Source organism: Festucalex cinctus, chromosome 14 (assembly GCF_051991245.1).
Source record: "Festucalex cinctus isolate MCC-2025b chromosome 14, RoL_Fcin_1.0, whole genome shotgun sequence".
Taxonomy (NCBI): domain Eukaryota; kingdom Metazoa; phylum Chordata; class Actinopteri; order Syngnathiformes; family Syngnathidae; genus Festucalex; species Festucalex cinctus.
In genome coordinates, this window is record NC_135424.1 from 18901416 (window position 1) to 18922865 (window position 21450).

Sequence of the window (21450 nt, forward strand, 5' to 3'; positions counted from 1 at the left end):
TCAAGTCCTCCGATCGCCATACTAAATTTATAAAAAAAAATAATATTTTGAAGCAGTGTTTATTATTATGAACAAATATATGGGCTTAATGTTTTGGGCCTGCTCATAACAAATACTCTAAGATTTTATGTCTGGTGTCACTACGTGAATATCTACGGAAGCATAGAGCTTTCAAGTAAACATTTTTGTCTGGCAAACGTTCACACATACTTGCAAATATTTTTGAATGTATTTAAATGTATTCAAATGTATTTATAAGCACTTTGAAATACATTTGCATGTACTTGCAAATACGTTACGAGATATTTAAATACATTTAACGTATTTGCAAGTACATTAGAATGTACTTGGTAGCCTAAATGCTGAAAACATAGCATTTCATCCCATAATGCCAAGAGTATGTACATGCGCAAGTCAATACCCTGTGGCATTATAGGAAAAAATGCCGAATCAAAATCATCCGACATAGCGGCACCAATAATAAAACCTTGAAAATTGCGAGTATGTTTACTTGCTCAATTAGTCAAACGTATTGGGATAATGTATGCCAAATACTAAAAAATAGTTTTGTTTTGTTTTTTTTACGTGCACATGCACAAGTCAGTACACGGTAGTATTATGCAGAAAATGCTATGTTTTTAGCATTTAGCCTACAAGTACATTCAAACATATTTGCACGTACGTTCAATTGTATTTGCAAGTGCGTTGAACATATTTAAATATGTTTGAATGTCTTTGCAAATATGTTCAGACAAGTTTACCAGTCAAAAATGTGTACTCCACATTAATAGTTCCATGTTTCCATACATTTCAGACACCGTAATCATTGGACGTTCTCACACATCAACTTTCTCTTTCGGTTTACAATATCTGTCAAATTAGGTAACGTGCAAGGACAAATATTACACGGTAGCAATTAAAGAATAGTTATTTGATTTTATTTTTTGTAAATACAGTAAAAAAAAAAAAAATCCTTATTGAAGATTGACAAATTAAGTTGCATTGTTATTGTTTTTTTTTTTTGTCATGGCAGTCTTCATACAAAGTGGCACTTTTAGTTGAAAATAATAAATAAATAAATAAATAAATACAGTTATGCTATTTTAATTGTTTTTCAAATTACAATTTTTTTGCTCTGTATTTTCAGGACCGGTGTTCTCGGTCTCCCTCTATCATGAATCTGAAATCTGGGGAGAAGTTTGTAGTGGAGCTGAAGAAGAGCGGTGGGAGTCTTGGCATTAGTGTTGCTGTGAGTAAAAAAAAATAAAATAAAAAAAATCTTGTGTCTATTAATGCTTTTTGTGCTCTAAGCAACATGACAGGTTTTTATCCTCACGATCCATTGACTAATTACATCTTGTCTTAAAAAAGGGAGGAATTAACACAAGTGTGCGATATGGAGGCATCTACATCAAAAGTCTGGTAGTTGGAGGTGCTGCTGAGCAGGATGGCCGTATTCAAATTGGTAATTTTTTCACAAGTTTTGTGTACATAAACACATATTGGTTGGGTTTTTTTTTTGGCTTGGCATTACTTTCTTCTTCAGGTTTGTGAGCCATACTGTGTGTACAGTCGACGTTTACATTTAGGCACATGAGACAGCGCGTTTCTGCTTGTTTCATGCTCCACTTACCAAGATCACCTCGGATTTGATGACATGTCGTCAAATACACATGTACATTGGTGTATTAATGCTGCTAATGATGACGATGATGAGTTTGGTGTGTTTGCATATGACAGGTGACAGACTGCTGGAGGTTGACGGCTCCAACCTGAGGGCCGTGACACACCAACAAGCTGTCGAGTGCCTGAAGCGGACCGAGGAGGTCGCCACACGCAAACACACGCACACACTGTCGCATAAACATACACTATGCAGGGAGATTTTAGGTCCCTAAAAATATATAGTTCTCAGAAGTATAGTAAAAATAAACACACGCACACATCATCATCAATTAATATACTGTGCAGTGTTCCCGTGCTAGGCCGCGGTTCACCGTTATATTGCATATTTTTTACGCAATTGTTTTTTGTGGATGCCCTTCCATGTGGGAAAGGAGAGCCAGTGTATGTTCAAATACATTTACAATGTCTTTCAAAAGTGCCTTTTAATAGGTTTGTGTGTGTGTTTAAAGCAGAAGCCTGATTGTGGACGATCAGGTTTTAGTTCTAATACAAACACATATATCGTATTTAATCCAAGATAAGCATCATGACAAAAAAAAAAAAAGAGAGAGATTTATATGGTGTCTTTTAAGTGCCAAGGGACTCATATCACGTCATAGGCTACAAAAATGTACACAAAGCGTGGACTAATAAACTATCATTATAGGTGGTGAACTTGCTGCTGGAACGGGAACCAACAGTCATCTTGGAGCCCAGAACCGAATCCCCCCACCCACCCTCCATCCACAGTGCATCACAAACTCAGCCCCCCAGGACTGAGGGCTCCTTGGAAACAACCTTGAGTGGCCGAGCCAAGGACTACAGCTTTGTGACTGATGGTGAGTGTGTGCTAAGAAAAAAAAAAAAAAAAAAGTGTATTCGAGACACACGCACACACAGGCCTGAGGTGACTGTCGGTCATCTGACAGTTACATTGTGGTGGCTGTCAGAGTCATCCACGGATGATGCTGCCTTATTCCCCTGAGATCCTTCACAGTCCCAGTCCAGTTAAAACCACAGGTCACTGTATACCGTTACTATAGTCATTTTATCTATCCAAGCATCCATTTTCTGTACCCTTTTGCTCATTTGGGGCACAAGGGATGTGGAACCTATCCCAGCTTACTTTTGGGCAAGCACCCTGGACAGCTTTCTATCCAATTGGAGTAATTATTTTAATTATAAAGTTATGAAACATTTTTATTACTCTGAAAAACAGAAGTTGTTGCTCTGTTTTTTGGAATAATTTTTCCCCCCGTTTTTCGGAGTAATTTTTTTTTCCTGTTTTTCGTATTTTTTTAATGTATTTTTTATTTTTTATGACAGAAAGAAATATTTAGTAAAACAGAAAAAAAAATTCAGAGAAACAGAAAAAAAATTACTCAAAAAAAAACAAAGCTCCCCCCAAAAATTAGTCAGAAAAACAGGAGTTTGAATGCAATACGCTTCGGTAGTTTTGTACCCACTACCAGTATTAAAAATGACAATATTTCCAAACTATTTCCTAGAAAACACGCATGAAGTGATCCTGAAGAAGAGTTTGTCAGGTCTAGGATTCAGTTTTAACATTTCCCAACTCAAATCGAGGCAAGACCGTGGCAGCGTAGTCCGCATCAAGCGTCTGTTCCCGGGACAGCCGGCCCACGAGAGTGGTCTCTTACGAGAAGGGGACATCATTCTGGCTGTCAACAAAGAGCCTGTCAAGGACCTTTCCTACCAGGTACGTTGAACTTGATTTGCGCTTGCATTTGTCCAAAAGAATGTGTAAAACATCAAATAGATGTTTTAAGATGGCCGCCATGTATCCAAGTAGTTTCTGTACTCAAAGAAACAAAAGGAGGTCATAATTTTAGTGTTGTTCATTTATATCAGCCGAAGAGACAGTGCTGAATCAAGCATGCGTGTTTAAAAAAGTACTTGTGAATGGGCGTCAGTACCACGAGTGCATCTTGGCTACATCATTGGTTCACTAATCTTTTAATCTAATGCTACCCAAAATAGCAAGTTGGTTGTGTCACAGTGTTTCTGTGTTCTGACAAGGAATTACCATCACACAAACACTGAAGTACATCTTAGGTCATAACGACCATCCTGAATTACCCGCACTGTTTATCTTTGCTATTTTAGAGGGTTTTGCTCCTGCTACGAGGTGGCCCGTCTGAGGTTCATCTCTTAATCTGTCGACCCAATCCAGGAATGCTGTATGAAGCTGATGACAACACATTGGTAAGTAAACGTGAATCTTAAAGGACATATCATTGCCAAAAATGTGGTGAGATGACTTTATTTTCTCGTTCTATGTTAGAGTCCTGCACCCAACAGGGAGACACGATCCCAGTCTCTGGACATTCGTCTCGGGGACGACTACAGCCAGCTTCTTAAATTCCATTTTGATGTCAACATACCTGCTCAGAGTACGGCCTCCGTCCTCAAGGAGTTAACCGACACAGCGGAGAAAAGCACAGAGCCTCCGGGAGTTCCAAGGTTCTTTGAAGGACAAGAGCGGGAGGTGCAAGGAGAACAGACTCCTCCATCTTCACCTCGGGCAGGGTCACCTCCCATACCAGTCTCTCCCACGTCGCCTCAGACGCCAATCTCGCCGGCCTCGCCCGCTTCTCCCACGTCGCCCGTCTCACCTCCAGTCTGCTTTCGACCAGCTTATCAAGAGTCACAGCTCACTGCCGGGAAAGTAGAAAAACAACAGGAAGTTGAAACAAAGAATTCAAGCGAGGATCGGGACGAAGCCATTGCAACAAGTTCAACTGCTACATTTGACGTCTTCCCTAAGGCTGCTTCAAATTCTATGTATGCCAGGTAGGACAATGACCCAAGATATTGTATGGTATTGCAATTATTTTTGGAACTTCTTAAACTCATTCACTGCCAACACAAATGGATTTTTGACGTCTATAGCCGTCAATGGCACTGAATGTATTAACTCCCACTTTTCTTTACACCAGTGGTTCTTACTCTTGTTGGAGTTACTGAACCCCACGTGTTTCCTATGCACATTCACAGAACCCTACTTTATGAAAACATAGGCATGTTTTTCTTTGGAATCTTGCTGAACTAAAAGGTTTGGTAATTGTGAACTTTTCATAGACAGGACTGCAAGTGTAAATGTTTCCCTGATTTACTGGTGATCAGTTCAAGGCTTAGCCCTTGGTCAACGTCAGATAGCTCAAGCTTTTCCTTCCTCAAAATTCAAACCATCTTATTTTTTCATAATGGAAGGGCATTGACTGTCAATTGCTTCACTAGTTTTTCTATTGCCCTTGTTGCTTTCTGATTAACATTACATTTGTGGAATTTGAGTTGTGAAGCAAAATGTTTTTATCATCTCAGAGGGCGGCCATTTTGCCACTTGCTGACGACTGAAGATGACATGACAGTTGCTCAGGGCTGAGGCAACGAGCAATCACAGCTCACTTGTTTTCTGAAGCTGAGCTGTGATTGGTTGACCTGAGTAACTGTGATATCATTTTCACTCAACAGCAAGTGGCAAAATGGCCACCTTCTGATATTGAAACACATATTCCACTAATGCAATATTAACCAGAAAACTGTATTTAGACTAATGGGGCTGCATAGAAAATATTATTGTCAAAAATTAATTTTTGGGGTTGACTTCCCCTTTAAGTAGCCCAAACTGATTCAGGTGATTAAAAATGTCTCCTTTTTGGTCGAGAATGAAAGTGATTCTGTTTTCTTTGCAGTGGTGTTCGAGAGGAAGCAGATGGAAGTGTGACCTACTGCCTTGTGGGAAATGGACTGACTATAATGGCAGATGAGGAATATTTGACCATCAGTTCCACTATGGAACCTCAACAAAGCTTTCAGTCTCATCAGGCCACTCAAACACCATCATCGAACCTCACAAGCCTCAGCTCGCAGACCCAGACCACTTCGTCGAGTTTTTCTCAGACTTCCAACAATCCATCTATGGTTTCACAAACCTCAAGCACAATTTCTAGTTTCAGCTCCCAGAACACAAGTACGACCAAGTCGCCTCTAAACCTCTCATCTGACACCTTGACCACTTGTGCGCTGGCACACCCGTCGCAGCCACTCACAACACAGCCGTCCAAAGCCAAGCACTACCCGCTACAGCAGGGGCAGCAGCTTCCACTGCAATGCAAAGCCCTCCCTAAAGACAGTCAGGATGCTGCGGGGCCCCCTCAAAATCCTGCTCCGCCGGCGGGACCCATAACAACCCAGATAATCTCATCAGCGCCTCCTTGTGTCAGCGCACCTGCTCCCACCCTTGCACCTACAATAGTACCTCAACCTGTCCAGAGTCATGCACAGCGGAGAGAAGAGCAGGAAAAGAAAGAAAGGGAATGCAAGGATGAGGAGGACGATGAAGAGGATGAAGAAGAGAGTAGAAGAAAGGTCATTTTATTCATTGATGTCCAGACACCGAATATTTTCACAAAGCGCTGAATCAATGTAGAACTCTCTGTGCATATTGTGGAAATGATTACATTACAATGATCAAATTTTTGTGTCATTGGTGGTTTGTTTGGTGTCTTGCAGGGATTGGTAAAAGAATTTGAGTTGACCGTCCTTCTCACCAAGTCCAGGAGTGGAAGCTTTGGCTTCACCATTACCCGAAGCAAACTGGACAACTGCTACTACATACAAGAAATATTGGACAATCCAGCAAAGGCAGACGGACGCCTCAGAGCTGGAGATCGGCTTATCACGGTAAAGCCCACTTATTTGAAGGCATCGGTTGCTATCTTGATTATTTTCATCTATTCCAGGTAAATGGACATGATGTTACCAATGTGGCAGATGAGGTTGCCATGACGATTCTCAGGTCCTCTCCCAGGAGACTCAGTATGACCCTGGGCAGGGCTGTTACCAATCTGGTGGCACCCCCTTCTTGTGACAGCCTGCCTGATATTGTCCTCTACAAGACACCAACAGGACAGCTCGGTAGGACAATTACCAGTCTTTCATTCTTTACCATGACCAGCGGGGGGAAGTAACGACATTGCTTTGTTGCTGTACTTTAGTAGATGGTTCAGGCATCTGTAGCCTACTTTACTCAAGCATATTTTACTCCCCAACTTTTTACTTTATTTAAATAGGCTTATTTCTTTTTACAACATGTAAAAGAGATTTAGGCAGTGTTCAAGTTAAATACAGATGAGATCTTGAACATGAACTAGGGAGCATTGTTGAATATAATGCAATAAATTCAGATTCTAATCTGAAAAAACATACGGGAAGAATGTGTTTTTTTCTCAATTATCATGAGCTAATGCTTGTTAATCGGTTGACGTTAGCAACATCAAAGCGGGTTAAGGTTAGGGTGAAGGTTAGCAACACTAAGGAACTTTCAGTTAACGTTGATTATGGTGACACCATATGGACAAAAGCGGGAATGTTATACTTGAAGGAAGACCACATTTCCCATGAGGACAAGCGCATTGCGTCGTTTTTGAGCTCACGCCAGCGAGCGTTGATATTCAAATTGACTTCTGTCTTTGTAATGAATGGGTAAAGTGGGGATTGACGTATGCTATAAAGCAGTCAGCACATTTGTAGTTTTTTGTGTGCCAGTAAAAATGATACAGACCCCCTCAGGCCATGGCAAAGGTACCATTCAATTTGTTCTAAGTTGTTATTTCATCAGAAGAGTTATGAAAATATTTTATTAAGGTTGAAAGGTTCTTTAGTACTACTTAAGCGAATACTAGCTAGCTCTTAGCTAAAAACACACATTTGTTGCATTGTCAAGTTATCAAAATGGGTATTATATAATTTCCAGTTTAAAAAAACACTTTCTTAGCATTATTATTTTACAGTCTGTATTTCCTTTTTTACTCTTATAGGATTCAAATCAGTAATTATACTTTTACCAGTCTTTTTTTAGTATGTGTATTTCCATCTAAAGAACATAGTGAGCACTTTAGCCACATGTGGCTAACACCATATGAGGGACATAAACCTCTGTTGTTGTTGTTTTCAACATATTTGTTGTGCCACTGATATGACTAGAAATGATAAAAATACACACTGTTGCTGTGCCTTAGCTCAGAACGCTACCGGCTTATACCAATCAAGTTGACCTAAAAAAAAAAGACCTTACAGTGCAGTGGAAAATCGACATGTGTCTCCACCTTGCGAGTGACTGGCTTTGTATCCGTTTCCTCCAGGCATTAAGCTAACCGGCGGCATTGGCAGCAAATGGCAGGGCATTTATTGTCTGGAGGTGGTGCCAGGCTCCCCGGCCAGCGAAGAAGGCAGCGTCCAACCCAACGACAAGATCCTTTACATCTGCGGCAGGTGCACTTTAGGGATGACCTTGGATGATGCTGTCAAAGCCTGCGAGATCGCCCCGCGTAAAGTCAAACTCAAAATCTTGAGGTCAGTGCCTATTATGGGTCAAATCAAAATGAAAGAAATAATGAGATGCAAAAACGTGACTGAGTGACTCTGTTGTTTTTGTCTTTCCTACGTTCCAGAGATGAGCAGCCTGTGACGCCCAAGGCCAAATGGAACGGTGAGGAGTCTGTGAAAGATTTATGAGATGATTTCATCTGCTTCAGTCAACCTAAGGACAAATAGGAGAGAGAGTTTGTTTGTTAAAAACACAGATGCCGGGAAACCACATATGTTTGTGTTTAACGAAATGATCATTTAAGTTCAATCATTAGCAAAATGGTTTGGAGGGGAATGAGGTCATTATCTGTCTGACCCTTTTTTGGGTACTTTTACAGGTCTGTTTGACTGGAAAAAAGATAGGAAGTTCTTTGCTCGTTTTGAAGAGCCTATCTCTCCTGACAAAGAATCACCTCCGGAAGATGGTGAGATGCACTCCTTATCTTGGTCATCCTATCTTCCATCAGCACATTCTTGTTGCTTTGTATGAGCTTGCTTGGCAGCGCGATATTGTGAGTGTGTGTGATACCTACAGCCATGCAGTCCAATACACCAGTGGAGGCCAGAGGCTTGCTAATTATTAATCTTGCAGTGAGGGCCCAAGTTCTGTCTTTCAACATTCAGAACACACACACAAGCACCCCCACACTCACTTTCACACTCATATACACAGACCTATGGTGTTCTATAGTGCAGGTGATTCAGTTGCTTGGCGACAGTACCCGCAGCGTCATTTTGAAAAGACCTTGTCTTGTTCAGCTGTCATAGAAGAGGTGCATAGCCATCAACACTTTCAAATTCAGACTGACTGAGAGGAAGGTAGGTACAGTGTTCCCTCGCTACTTCGCGGTTTAGTTATTGCGGATTCATTTGAGGATTTGTATTTGTGACCAATTGTAGCATTTGTATCCCGGTTTCTGGTTAAGGTGAGCCATTTTAACATTAAAATGATCTTGAATGTAGGTATTAAGTCGTTTTGTCGGAGTGTGCATCTGCGTAATTCCCTCAAAAAAAAAAAAAAAGACAAAAAAAAAAACTATTGCTGGGGGGACTTTTAACATATCACCAGCGAAAAGTGAGGAAACACTGTATATCTTTTTTTTGTTTCTTCTTTTTTTTTTGTGGCTCCGTCCCTGCAAATCTAATTAGTGTAAATCAATGAAGAATTTTTTTAGGCTACATGAGGTGTTGAACTTTGGATGTTAATTAGCTTGGATCAAATGGACCAGATCAATATTTGTGTGCAAGTACTTTTGTCTACATTTCCTGCTGATTCATACCAAGTCTTTTGCTTTTTTTTTTTTTTTTTTTTTTGTTCCCCTGCAGTTGAAGTTGTCAGTAGAACTCTAGGCAACTTCAGATGTCTGTCTGTGGCTGAACAGCAGGATGTAAGTGTTCTTCCTCTTGTTTTAATAACACAATAATAACTAGTGCAATTTCTACAGAAATTGCGTGGGAATGCTGAAAGCTGAATGCTAAGATTTGCATGCATGTGCTTAAATCATTTCAGTGAAATTTTAATCCATTTCCTGCTATGAAAGTCAGTTGGTATCGAACCATCGAACATACTAAAATGTGGACCAAGCGGGGTTTGAAGTGAACCTAGGTACTCTGTGGTGGAACGCATTTGCTCTAACCACTGAGTTAACTTGACTTGTTCGAAATCATGGCTAATGGTGTATTTATTTATATATTAAGTGTCATCTGATGCCGAAAGCTAACATGCATTTAATCATTTGTGAAGTGAAATTATAATCTATTTCCTCATATGAAAGTCAGTTGTATACATTTATATCACTTAGCATAATGGCCATGGATATAGTTGCAATGTACAGTCGGAGTGGGATTCGAACCTGCGACCTCCTGGTTTCTGGACAATGCAGTTCAGCATTCCCACAATAATAATTTTAAGAAGTGCAAACTGTGCTCAACTATCAAACGTGGGCGTGTTTCCGCTGGTAAATCATTGACATAATATCCCTTGTGAATAGGACGTTAAGATGGAGTGCAATTAACAGCCCGATTTCATTCTTTGTGGATTCGGCCCTCAGTACACAAGATCACAATTTCTGATATTTACTAATAACAGTTCCGCTGTCCTTTTGTCATGTTGTTGTCCCTTCAGAGTTGCATTATGCAAGTAGAGTTTACCAAACCAGAAGGAGGCGGCCTTGGCTTTGCTCTGGTTGGTGGCACCAATGGCAGCATGCTCAGGGTGAAAGAAATCTGTTCCGGTGGAGTAGCTGAGCAGGATGGCAGGTTAAGAGTGGGAGATATTCTTCTAGAGGTAACATTTCCTTCCAGTATATTTTGAATATTTTGCTGTCTGCCCATGGAAAAACCATAGATCCCGACTGTGTTTAACCAGGTGAACGGTGTCATTGTGTCGGGGCTGAGCCACAGTAAGGTGGTGGATATTCTACGTAAAGCTGAGGGCACAGTGCAGCTCACTATCTGCAGGGACATCCTGCCGCTGACCTATTCCGAATCGCCTACGCCACCCAACATGGCCACAGAGGCCGAAACTGTCCTAGCAGAGCAGCCAGCTCCAGTTACCACCTCTGATGCCTCTTCCTCACCTGACGCCATGATGAATCAGCCAGTGGAGCGCCCCCCTGGTTGTATCTGTGCATGTTCATTATTCAGCCACGAACTGTTAAAAAAAAAAAAAATGTAACGTCATTGTTGTTTTCACTTATACTGTTTCAGAGCCGATTGCAGAATGTGTGTTTAATGAATCAGGTGTTTTAGTCACAACGCCACCTCCTCCTCCAAGACAGCGGACTGTGGTCATGGATGAAACATCAATTAATCAGGTAACGCATATGAGCACAGTGGAGGTGCTAACGTCAAACACAATCAGTTTTGTAATGCAGGACAACTTCCAAATTTATTAGGAAATAATGTAAAACTGATTTAAGTAATCTATGTTCTAAATAACATTTTAACATTCGTAAATGTCATAACATTGTAAAAACAAATCCTTTTGAGAAAGTTTTGCAGAGCAATACTGAAGCCGTGCCACATTTTACAAGTAATGCTGGACTATGGTAATTGTATGTCCATAATGACATCTGCTTGGTAAAATTAATTTATGAATTAATCCTGAATTAATGTTATTGTATAATCAGAAGACCCTTTATCACAATTTCCATAAGTAATGAGTTCATTAATAACTCAATTAATTGATAGAGCAATTTATAGAAATTTATCAAATTATTTGAAATTAAATAAATATACTATAAAGTTAAAATGAGTGTAAAAGATTGAATCAGATTTGTTGTTAGGTCATTTTCCTGCCACTAGGTGGTATTAGCGTTTCATGTTGGATGTTGGTAACACGAACAGTACATTTTCTTCTCAAATTAGTATATTAACTGGACAATAAAGGAACTCGTTGAGTCCTTGTTCATTGTAAATTACAACTAGTCCCCAATCTCCATAAATTTATTTCAAATGAATGCTTCTGGACATCATTTTTAATGCTTTTTAATGTCATTTAAGGCTTAATTTTCACAAAATCAATTTAATGACTTTCAATGCAGGACTCGGGTTCGAGTCCTTCGGCCTTCCTGGGTGGAGTTTGCATGTTCTCCCCGTGCCCGCGTGGGTCTTCTCCGGGTACTCCGGTCTCCTCCCACATTCCAAAGACATGCATGGCAGGTTAATTGGGCGCTCCGAATTGTCCCTAGGTGTGCTTGTGAGTGTGGATGGTTGTTTGTCTCTGTGTGCCCTGCGGTTGGTTGGCAACCAGTCCAGGGTGTCCCCCGCCTACTGCCCAGAGCCAGCTGAGATAGGCTCCAGCACCCCCCGCGACCCTTGTAAGGAATAAGTGGTCAAGAAAATGGATGGGATGGATGGACTTTCAATGCTTTTTACTGACACCCTGTAATAACTGTTACTCTTCAGTAACAATTATTGAAGTTCCATAAGATTTGCAGTCTGCGGCGGGCAAACATTCTTAAAAAATATATACTATGCTGATACTCCAAATAGTTCAGGAACAGCTTCAAACTTATTTTAGGTGCACGGTGCACCTTTTTTTAAGGCGTTTTTGGCAAAATTATATGAGAAAGTGTTCACTTTTCCACTGTAAATGTGTATGTTGTCCGTAAAAAGTCCTTAATTTTAATGGTTGCATACTTCGCTTGCTGGTCTCTGGATTAGGAGAGCTGTGACAGCACGCCTTCTCATCAAGCTTGCTGCCCATCACTGAATGTCACTGAAATGTTGCATGGAGCTTCTGACAGGTAGTAACTTCCAGAACTTATCTTCCCTTCTATTAGTCAGTCCACCACATTTTATTTGCATTTTGTTTTTTCAGTTAATCTGAATTATGGTAAAAAATAAATAAATGAATAAATAAATACATACATAAATAAATAAATAGGAAGAAGAAGATTGAAAAGTGTAATTTTTGTAATCGGGTCACTAATGGTTTTCACCATGGAACATTTAGGAGGACAATTAAGTGATAGAATTGGAAGTGTTAATGGAAGGCAAACATATTATTGTATCGCTGCAATAATAATTATTATTATTTATTTATTTATTTATTCATTTAGTTAAACTCATCGTGAAAGCCCGTTTTGCATAATATTTTGTTTAAAACTTGGGACAGTGCACACTTGGGACACAAAAGGTGAGTTGCAGTCCTTGGATCATTCAGACGCTCTCAAATTGAATTGGATAAATAGACAATATGCCATGATCATTTTTGTAATTTAAAAAAATGTTTATACATGCGCAAAGATACGTTCTCATCACCTCACATTCTGTCTGCTCCACCTTGTCATGGTTACGCACAGCGGTGCCATTTGTGCCTGCTTTTCAGAAACGGTCGTGCATTTAAAGATGAAAAATCAGCTGTTCCAATTTGTCGAAAATTTGATACAGTAAATCACATTGTGCCTGATGAATGAATCTTTTTTAATATACTCCTCCTAGAATATGCAAAATGAACTATGTGCGTGTTTAGCACATTTGACAGATGCCATCCTGGGTTAGTATATCGGCTTCCACATCTGTTTGCATGAACAATCAAGTCTTAACTAGTTTTTTTTCTCTTTTTTTTCTGGAGTAAATCAGGCCCCCAAATGTAGTTTTGTGCTGAAGTTCCGTTGTTTACCACAGGGAGGCAATCGAGATCAATGAATAAAACAGCACCTTGAAGAAGGGAGCTGCTTGAATTGATGGGCGAGGATGAATCTTTACTTATATTATACTAATGGCAAATCAAATTATGTAGAATCTAATTGGCTAACTGAGCATTATTTATTTCTAAAATGCATTTTTTTTCTCTTGTATTGGCGCTCATTAGTATCTCAACAGATGATGTCTTGTTATTGAGCTACACTGTGGACCTTGTAGTGACAGTCCAAACCCTTTCAAAGAATAATAGATGATAAACAATAGAAATTTTAGCATGGTGTTGTATACTGTATTTTAGGTGGAAAAGTCGCAGGGAAAGGAAGCTCAGCCTTGCATGATCTCAACTGGTCCTACCTCCCGAAGAATAAAAATGGTGTGGTCTCCCCCCTTGCCCCTGACTCCCCCAGGAAACACACTGTGACCAAACTGTTGGACCAGTCGTGCAAAGGCCTCCGGAAACCAGAGTCAGACGGCTGGAGCAGCGCAGAAGAAGATGACAATGTGTTTGACTCCAATGCTCACCAAACAACCTCACTACAGATAGGTGGCTATTCCTCCAATTAAGGTGTCAAACTCTAGGCTCTTGGGCCAGATCTGGCCTGCCCCATCAATTTATATGGCCCGCGAAGGCAAATCATGTGTCGATTTCGTGTTTCTTGCTAATTAAAATACCAAAATTGCTAATTGTCTTCACTTTTAATAGCAACGAAATAATGCACACATTTTTTATTTATTTTTTTACAATTCTTCTTATAGTTAAAATAAATTGAAAAATAGTTGATCATGTTTTATTTTTTTATTTTTATTTTTAATCCCATGACCAGGCCCACCCATAATATCAGAGGAGGAACTGTCCAATTTAGCCCTCATTAGCCCATCTCGGAGCAGCCAGTATTCAGGCTCCAGGGTGAAAGCCATCATCCAGATTCTGCAGCATCAATTAGACCAGCAGGAACTGGTCAAAGAATTCATGGTGAGTTTCATTGAACATTGCCCAGCACATATTGCTCAATGGGACATTACATACGTGTTGACATTGTTAAACACGAATGTGACTTTAGGCTCTGGAGCACCTGAAACCTTCTGACGACTGTGTGGTGGGAAATGCCCCAGAAAACAGAGACAAGAACCGCTACAGAGACATCTTGCCCTGTGAGTCACTCACCATTCAACATGAATTAGTTTTCGCCATTTGTTGAAACCACTACGGTCTAATTATAATTCGAGGACACTACTCTTAGATGCCGTCCAAGAACATGAGCAAAACATTTTGTAATTACTATAAGAGATGTAGGTCAATGTCTTTTATAAATGGAGTAGATTCAAGGGCAGACAGGCAGCAGACATTACGTGCTGTCATTCCAATTATGTGCTTCACAGTTGGAAAGTCATTGTGACACAAGACGAAAACTAACTAAGAGTTCCTTTAGTTTTGCTAGATAGCTTGATGTGGACTAGGATTGCTCAGCTTTGCATTGTAAATCATAGAGTTAGGACTGTGACGGCCATCATTCAACTCGAATCTATACTAATAGATTATTATATTTTTTGCACAATAAAAACAGCAGAGGCCCCAGAAACCAGAATTGATGAACCCTGTGGAACACCATACATTCATTCCATTATACATGTAAATTCAAATTGCACATATTCGTCCGACCACTTTCTCTTTTTGCACGACATAGTTAGTATGAAGAGACTACAATAATAAAGAAATCACACGACGTACCATCACAACAGTCAAAAGTCAACTACTGAGCGCACCAAATTTCCTGCAGCACAGATAGGCCAAGCAATGTAGCGTGATGGCCAAGTAAGGCGCATCATCACGAATCATTTGAGTCAGGTGTATGTCTTGACCTCCTCCGAACCCCTGAGACTGGCTCACCAAAACCCCTGCGGTTTGATCTAACCCAGGATTAAAGTGTGTGGGAAGGGTATTTTAAAACAGATGTTCGATTATTATTGCGTATTTTCTATCCAGTACAGTTTGTTTGCAGTTTTTATGTGTGCAAATACATTAATAATGATTTTTTTTTTAATGTGTGTAAAGTTGAAATGTTTTTTTAAGCTTGTAGAAGAGATAATTTAAGACTTGAACTTTTTTTTTTTTTTTACATAGCCTCCCTCTATATCACAGAGTAAGTCTTTTAACGTAATTCCTGCTATAAACAGGGATCGCTGTATATCAAACTCTCCCATAAAACTGTTCCTGCATGATAAAGAATACATATCCACTGCAGATGACCAGGAAAGATTAGGGAAAAAAAACATTAGCAAAAACAAAATGATTTATGGTTATAAACTATATAAATAATTATGAAAAATGCTCCTCCCCACATGTTAGAATACAATGCTTTCTTTTGGTAGGAAATACCACTAAATTATTATAAGAAGAGGCATGGCATATGTCAAAAGGTGGCCCCCTGATGTATGTGTCCAGATGTTTACACACATTGAAGGACTAAGGCACAGAAAAATAAATGGCTATGAAATAATTACATGGGATTGGTTGGGAATAAAGAGAAAGCAAATCACACTTGTTCATCCATATTAAGACAGCACATTTACTTTATAGCCTCCAGAGATTAGAATTTTTGGGGTGGGTGAAGGGGGTCAGAAATGAATGAGCATGCTGACAAAGATAGTAGGCCTCAGAGGATATGTCTGACACTCACCATATCCCCTTTCCTATGTCTGTTTATTCATACAGCAGGTTTATTTGCTGATCCAATCCATTCCTTGTATTTAAACAGCCATTTTCTTTTTTTGGTAAACACCTTGACTCTATTAGTCCTCTCATCATCAACAAACCAACTTTGTTACAGACGTCAAAGCTGTTAGCTCAGTTTTATTTAGCTATTGCATACGTTTAGGCAAAACAAGATGAAAAAATAACTGATTAAAGTATCAAAAATCTGTTGCATGTAAATTCGACACACCATACACTCACCCTGGCTGCGTGTCCTCGTTTCCATCCGCAGATGACAAAACTCGCGTCACCCTCGGGGAGAAACGCGACTACATCAACGCCAGCCACATCCGCGCGCAAGCGGGAGGTGAGGAGCTCTCCTACATTTCCTGCCAAGGACCGCTACCCTCGACGGTCACTGCGTTCTGGCAGATGATCTGGGAAAACAAAGCGGACGTGATTGCTATGATGACCCAAGAAGTAGAACGAGGAAGGGTGAAATGTCACAAGTACTGGCCTGAGAAGCCCAACGAGCCCCTGGACACGGGCAGGTATCACGTCCACCTGGTGAACCAGCAATTCTTGGAATATTTCCACATTAAGGTCATCAGAATGGTGGAAACAGAGGTGAGAGATGTTCATGCCTCAGAACATGTACAGTGATACCTAGAAGTTTGAATTGGTCATCTTTTGGGATAAAGTAATGATTACTCAACTTGAGTAGTCACCAATACCACTAGTACTATTGATACATAACATTTCCATTACAGTAAACCAATGACCTTTTTTTTTTTTTTTTTCTTTTTTTTTTTTATCCAAACCGCGAACTAGCAATTGCGGAAAAGCAGAAGTCAACCCAAAAATTGTCATGACAGCAATATGTTTTATGTGCCCCCACTAGTCTTAACACAGCATTCTTATTAATATTGTTTTTGTGGAATATATATAAAGCAGCAAAAGCCACCTGTTTTTATCCATCTCAGGGGGCGGCCATTTTGCGACTTGCTGTCAACTGAAAATGACAACACGGTTGCTCAGGACTTATGTAACGACCTATCACAGCTCATCTTCAGAAAACAGGTTTGCCTTGATTGGTCGTTAGTTGGGCCCTGCGTAACTGTGATGTCATTTTCAGTGGACAGCAAGTAGCAAAATGGCCACCCCCAGAGATAATTTTGCTGGTTGATTTCCGCTTTATTGGGCATAGGAAAGGATGGTCAGGGGTGGAATTTAAGTTTCCGTTTTGCAGCAATTAGCATTAGAATATAGCTAAGTTTCATCATTATTCACAAACCTGTTGAAAACACTGGCAAAAAGAGCAACATAGACCTGGCTGATCTCTTATTCTCTACTGCCACTTGCTGGCCGTTTTTTGTAATAACTACCATTGCTTTAAGTGACCCATTTGTGTCAGAAGATGTATCAAAGCCTTCTGTATGCTCTAACATAAAAAATAAAAAAAATATTTAAAAAAAAAACAAAAAAACGTATGAATACGTTTTTGGGAGTGAAGGACAAAGTATTAAAAACGCATTTATACGTTTTGGGGGTTGAATGAGTTAAAACCTTACTTGGATTGAAATATTCCAGACAGCTGAGACCCACACTATCCATCACCTGAAGTTCACGCACTGGCCCGATCACGGCGTTCCGCACTATTCTGAGCAACTGGTTCGCTTCATCCGCTACCTGCGCTCAGTGCACCACCAGGGACCCATCACGGTCCACTGCAGCGCTGGCATCGGACGCTCGGGTGTTCTCATCTGCACCGATATTATCCTCAGCCTCATCGAGAGAGATTTGCCTGTGAGTAACAAATAGTCTATTAGCTGCATTGCCATTTTCACTTTTTATTCACAATGTCATTAATCACAAAAGACTACATCAGTTATAAGTGGCTAAATCAGGCATGGGGAAATCTGTGGCCTGAGAGCATTTGATCCCACATGCCATTTGGAACACAGTTTATAAGAAAAAACCCAGAACACACGGCCCAGAAATGCTCATAATGCAAGAGCCATCTGTCTTCTTGTTCTCAGATCAACGTGAGCAACATCGTAAAGGAGATGAGACTTCAACGGCACGGCATGATTCAGACCAAGGTCAGTATCATCGGAGGGGTTCCAAGTTGAGGCTTTAAATCAAGCTAGCTTCAAAACCGAGACCTTTTTCTCTGTCTTGGTTTCAGGAACAGTACCTCTTCTGCTACAAAGTGTGGTTGGAGGTTTTACAGAGCATTTTACAGCTCCACGGCACCCAGTGGCAACCGGAAAGTTCCCAAGACCACAAAATAGTTTGAATGTTTGCGTTTGTGCGACACAAGCACTGGCAACACCTTCTTGAACTCTTCTCTGTTTTCATACTGTGTGCTTGTCTAGTTGTATGCAGGAAGAAAATACGCTTTTGTTTAGCCTCGATCTCTTAAATAAGGGAAACCTTGCGTTGTTCAGGCTTAGTGATTTGCCTTATGATTGAAGTCTCTCTGTGGCATTTCATTTGCAAATTGCCATCGTTATAGTCCAAGCGTATTTTGTCTGGTAGGAACGCCATTAAGGTCGCATAAGATCATCTTACCAAAGTTTATTATCTGATAACTTGATGAATGTGAGTTTTTATTTCATTAAGTGCATTTGTACCCTGGAGAGAGATTGAGGAAAAAGGGCAACACTATTAATTCTGTAAATCACAAGCAATGAAAAGAATCAAGTGCCTTGGAATCGACCCTGAGCTTCTATAGTCACGACTCACAAGTGGACGGGTCGATAGAGCGACGACACTGTTTGAGAGCATTCGCGAGATCTTTGACTGAATGTGCACTGTTTTTGTTGATTAATGTGAATGTTTACTTGCTCCAAATCACAGGCAAAAGGACGACATATTACCTTAAGTTAATGCAAGTCACAGTGTGAAGATGGTACACTTTCCCTATTTTGTATGAAAACCACAAAATTGTACTTTAAACCCCTGGCAGATGGCAACGTAATGCATTTGAATACATTTATACATTTTCAATTCACTCTTTTTGCTAAAGGCTTAAATGCCCATTGTTACAAATGTGATATTTGGGCTTTTTGGTTACATTTCTGATAATAGCCTCTATATGTATTCACTGGCTATTTTAATACAAAGTCAGCCAAAATGCATAACTTAATGAATGAGAGGTTTACACAATGTACAGTGCAACAAAATAGCTGCTGGTTTGTACCTCGACTTTTGAATGCTTGTAGCTGCTATAACAAATGCATACTGTATACATACACACATTCACACAAACACGCTTGTAAAATGCTGTTTCGCCGCTTTTTACCATGTCGCTGTTCTGTACAAACGTCAATGACACAGAACGGGGGGGAACAAAGTTGTCTCAGCTATTTTCTGCCTTAGGTCTCAGATTGCCCCCTTTTACACCAACTGGAAAATACATAATTTTCCCAACTGTGTCACTGTTGTATAGAAATGGCATCTACACGGAGTGGGAGGGGCGACGTCGACCTGACAGTTTTCCGAATTCTGAATTACAGTCAGAGCACTTTCTGTACAAACCAGGGGTGTCCAAAGTCCGGCTACTGGCGGTGTTTTTTTTTTTGTTTTTTGTTTTTTTTCCTGCTGCCTATCCGTTATAAAATATGGCACGCATCACATATTTAGGAAAGCGTAAGCAGGTATCAGACTTTTTATTCTAAAGTAATTATAAAATGAATATAAATTTGTCAATTTTGCCAGTTAAAGTTGCATTTAAAAAAAATGGAATGTTGCAAAATATTGCACTACTTTATTATTATTATTATTATTTTTATTATTCAGCTAAATATATATTTATTTTTAATCATTTATTGAACAAGGTAAAAATGTTTGAGAGCTAATTCTCATTTACAAACATAACCTGGACAATATTGGCTATTTTGTGTTTTAAAAGGGGGAAAAAAATGCCTGATTTCAATCACAAATGGCATTAATGTTAGCTTATTTTATTAATTCCAGAAACATTTTAATTTCTTCGTCCCCTCAAACATACTTTACGTTATCTTCTGCCGTCATGCTTTTGTGACTACAGTATGTACATGTGGCGTAATATCTGGTCAAAATATGCAGCGTGGTGACCGGTCCTGTCATCGTTTATACGCAAAAGCTGTTTCCATAGCCTAAATTTTCATTTTCATTTTTTTGATACACTGAAAAATCCAAGTGTAAAAACGTTTTTGTGAATTATATTCCATTTTACGAATTTCTAGCATTTCCATTCATGTTTATTTTCGCAATTTGTGAAAATTCTAATAAAAATAGCTAGATGGAAATCTCACATTAGGTCACTAATAGCACGGCGCCAATCATCCACTGAATTTTCGCAACCGTTTGGCACATGTTAAAACCACTCCAACTAACTTAGCTTTAACATAGCATAGCTACCTGTGTCTAAGCGGTGAGCAGTAATGAGCGTGAGTATAAAGTGGCACGATTATTGTGGAAAATGTGAACGAAAAATAAAGAGCAGGCGAGTGTGACAGTTGCGGATGGATATTTTATTGTATTTTGTTTTCATAAGTAAGTCCTTGCGTCCATCATTGGTGGCTATTAGCTGGCAGAGGCACATGACCCGGCAAGTGTTATTGTGGAAAGAGTTTGGACATCCCCGGTATAAACGGTACCCTCACGGAATTGCGACAATTTTCTGTCTTTGGAGCCGTCCCTTTTACACTACATTGGTCTAAAAGCCAAAAAGGGTGGTAGTTACCGGTGTTCTGTTAAGGCAATTTTACGGGATCTCCGCGTGAAAGCGGCTACACACATTCAAGCACACACACACAGACACACACCAACTCTTATAGTGCATGCACTCTCTCAAAGGAGTTGACTTGAACACGATGTGGAATGTAACGAAGCAAAGCAATACTCTCCGAGGGGAACGGGAGGAGAGGGTTTTTTTTTTTTTTTTTTTTTTGTTTTTTTTGTTTTTTTTTTGGGTTCTTCATGTGTGGCGGCTCGAGAGTCATCACTCTCTGTAATGTGAATGTTTTTCCCTGGACGCTGCTTAACGTATTCTCTCCCTTTGAGAACCTTCAAGCCAGAAAGCACATTTGCGGTTGCATCGTGAACTGTGAAGAAGAGCAATAGCATCGTGAAATGTAATCATCCTTAATTGCACTGCTGCATATTTATTCGAACAATAGATATCTCGTCACTTGCACCAGCCGCTATGTAACCTCTGACTGGAAACACCTCTCTTATTAAAGACTATTCTAAGATGTGCTTGCGTGTTCCTAGCGCCGCTTGACACCCTAGCAGTGTAACTCACCTCGAACGACACATAGGGCACGAGGGAGGAGGAGGCCCTAAATCTAATTCCACTGAGCACCTCTACACTTTTACTGCAGGGTAAATAAGCCGCTCTCACAGAGGGCTTTGTGACAGCATGGAAATACGCTGCACGCTCTGAAAACACATGAATCTGACGCCGAGAGGGATGGGGGCGGGATTGACTCCTTCACGTTCTGCTTGTGTGTACAACCGACGGTCTATCATTCAGACAAGCCAGAAAAAGTCAAAAATAA

The 21450-nt window shown here is 40.0% G+C and overlaps 1 protein-coding gene across 1 annotated transcript in view; it reads left to right on the forward strand.

Moving 5' to 3' along the window:
- ptpn20 (protein tyrosine phosphatase non-receptor type 20) overlaps window positions 1-21144 on the forward strand; it is a 34027-nt gene extending 12883 nt beyond the window's left edge. Inside the window, exons 23-47 of the mRNA XM_077495941.1 lie at window positions 1148-1249; window positions 1372-1465; window positions 1741-1826; window positions 2333-2504; window positions 3174-3385; window positions 3793-3891; window positions 3971-4479; window positions 5382-6057; window positions 6202-6372; window positions 6432-6606; window positions 7833-8043; window positions 8142-8179; window positions 8397-8483; window positions 9385-9446; window positions 10184-10345; window positions 10427-10676; window positions 10768-10874; window positions 12226-12308; window positions 13617-13753; window positions 14034-14182; window positions 14271-14361; window positions 16194-16528; window positions 17492-17707; window positions 17941-18003; window positions 18090-21144. Of these exons, the coding sequence (XP_077352067.1) occupies window positions 1148-1249; window positions 1372-1465; window positions 1741-1826; window positions 2333-2504; window positions 3174-3385; window positions 3793-3891; window positions 3971-4479; window positions 5382-6057; window positions 6202-6372; window positions 6432-6606; window positions 7833-8043; window positions 8142-8179; window positions 8397-8483; window positions 9385-9446; window positions 10184-10345; window positions 10427-10676; window positions 10768-10874; window positions 12226-12308; window positions 13617-13753; window positions 14034-14182; window positions 14271-14361; window positions 16194-16528; window positions 17492-17707; window positions 17941-18003; window positions 18090-18200 (4398 nt within the window). The 3' untranslated portion in view covers window positions 18201-21144. The remainder of the gene's footprint in view (window positions 1-1147; window positions 1250-1371; window positions 1466-1740; window positions 1827-2332; window positions 2505-3173; window positions 3386-3792; window positions 3892-3970; window positions 4480-5381; window positions 6058-6201; window positions 6373-6431; window positions 6607-7832; window positions 8044-8141; window positions 8180-8396; window positions 8484-9384; window positions 9447-10183; window positions 10346-10426; window positions 10677-10767; window positions 10875-12225; window positions 12309-13616; window positions 13754-14033; window positions 14183-14270; window positions 14362-16193; window positions 16529-17491; window positions 17708-17940; window positions 18004-18089) is intronic.
- Window positions 21145-21450: the final 306 nt, after the last annotated feature.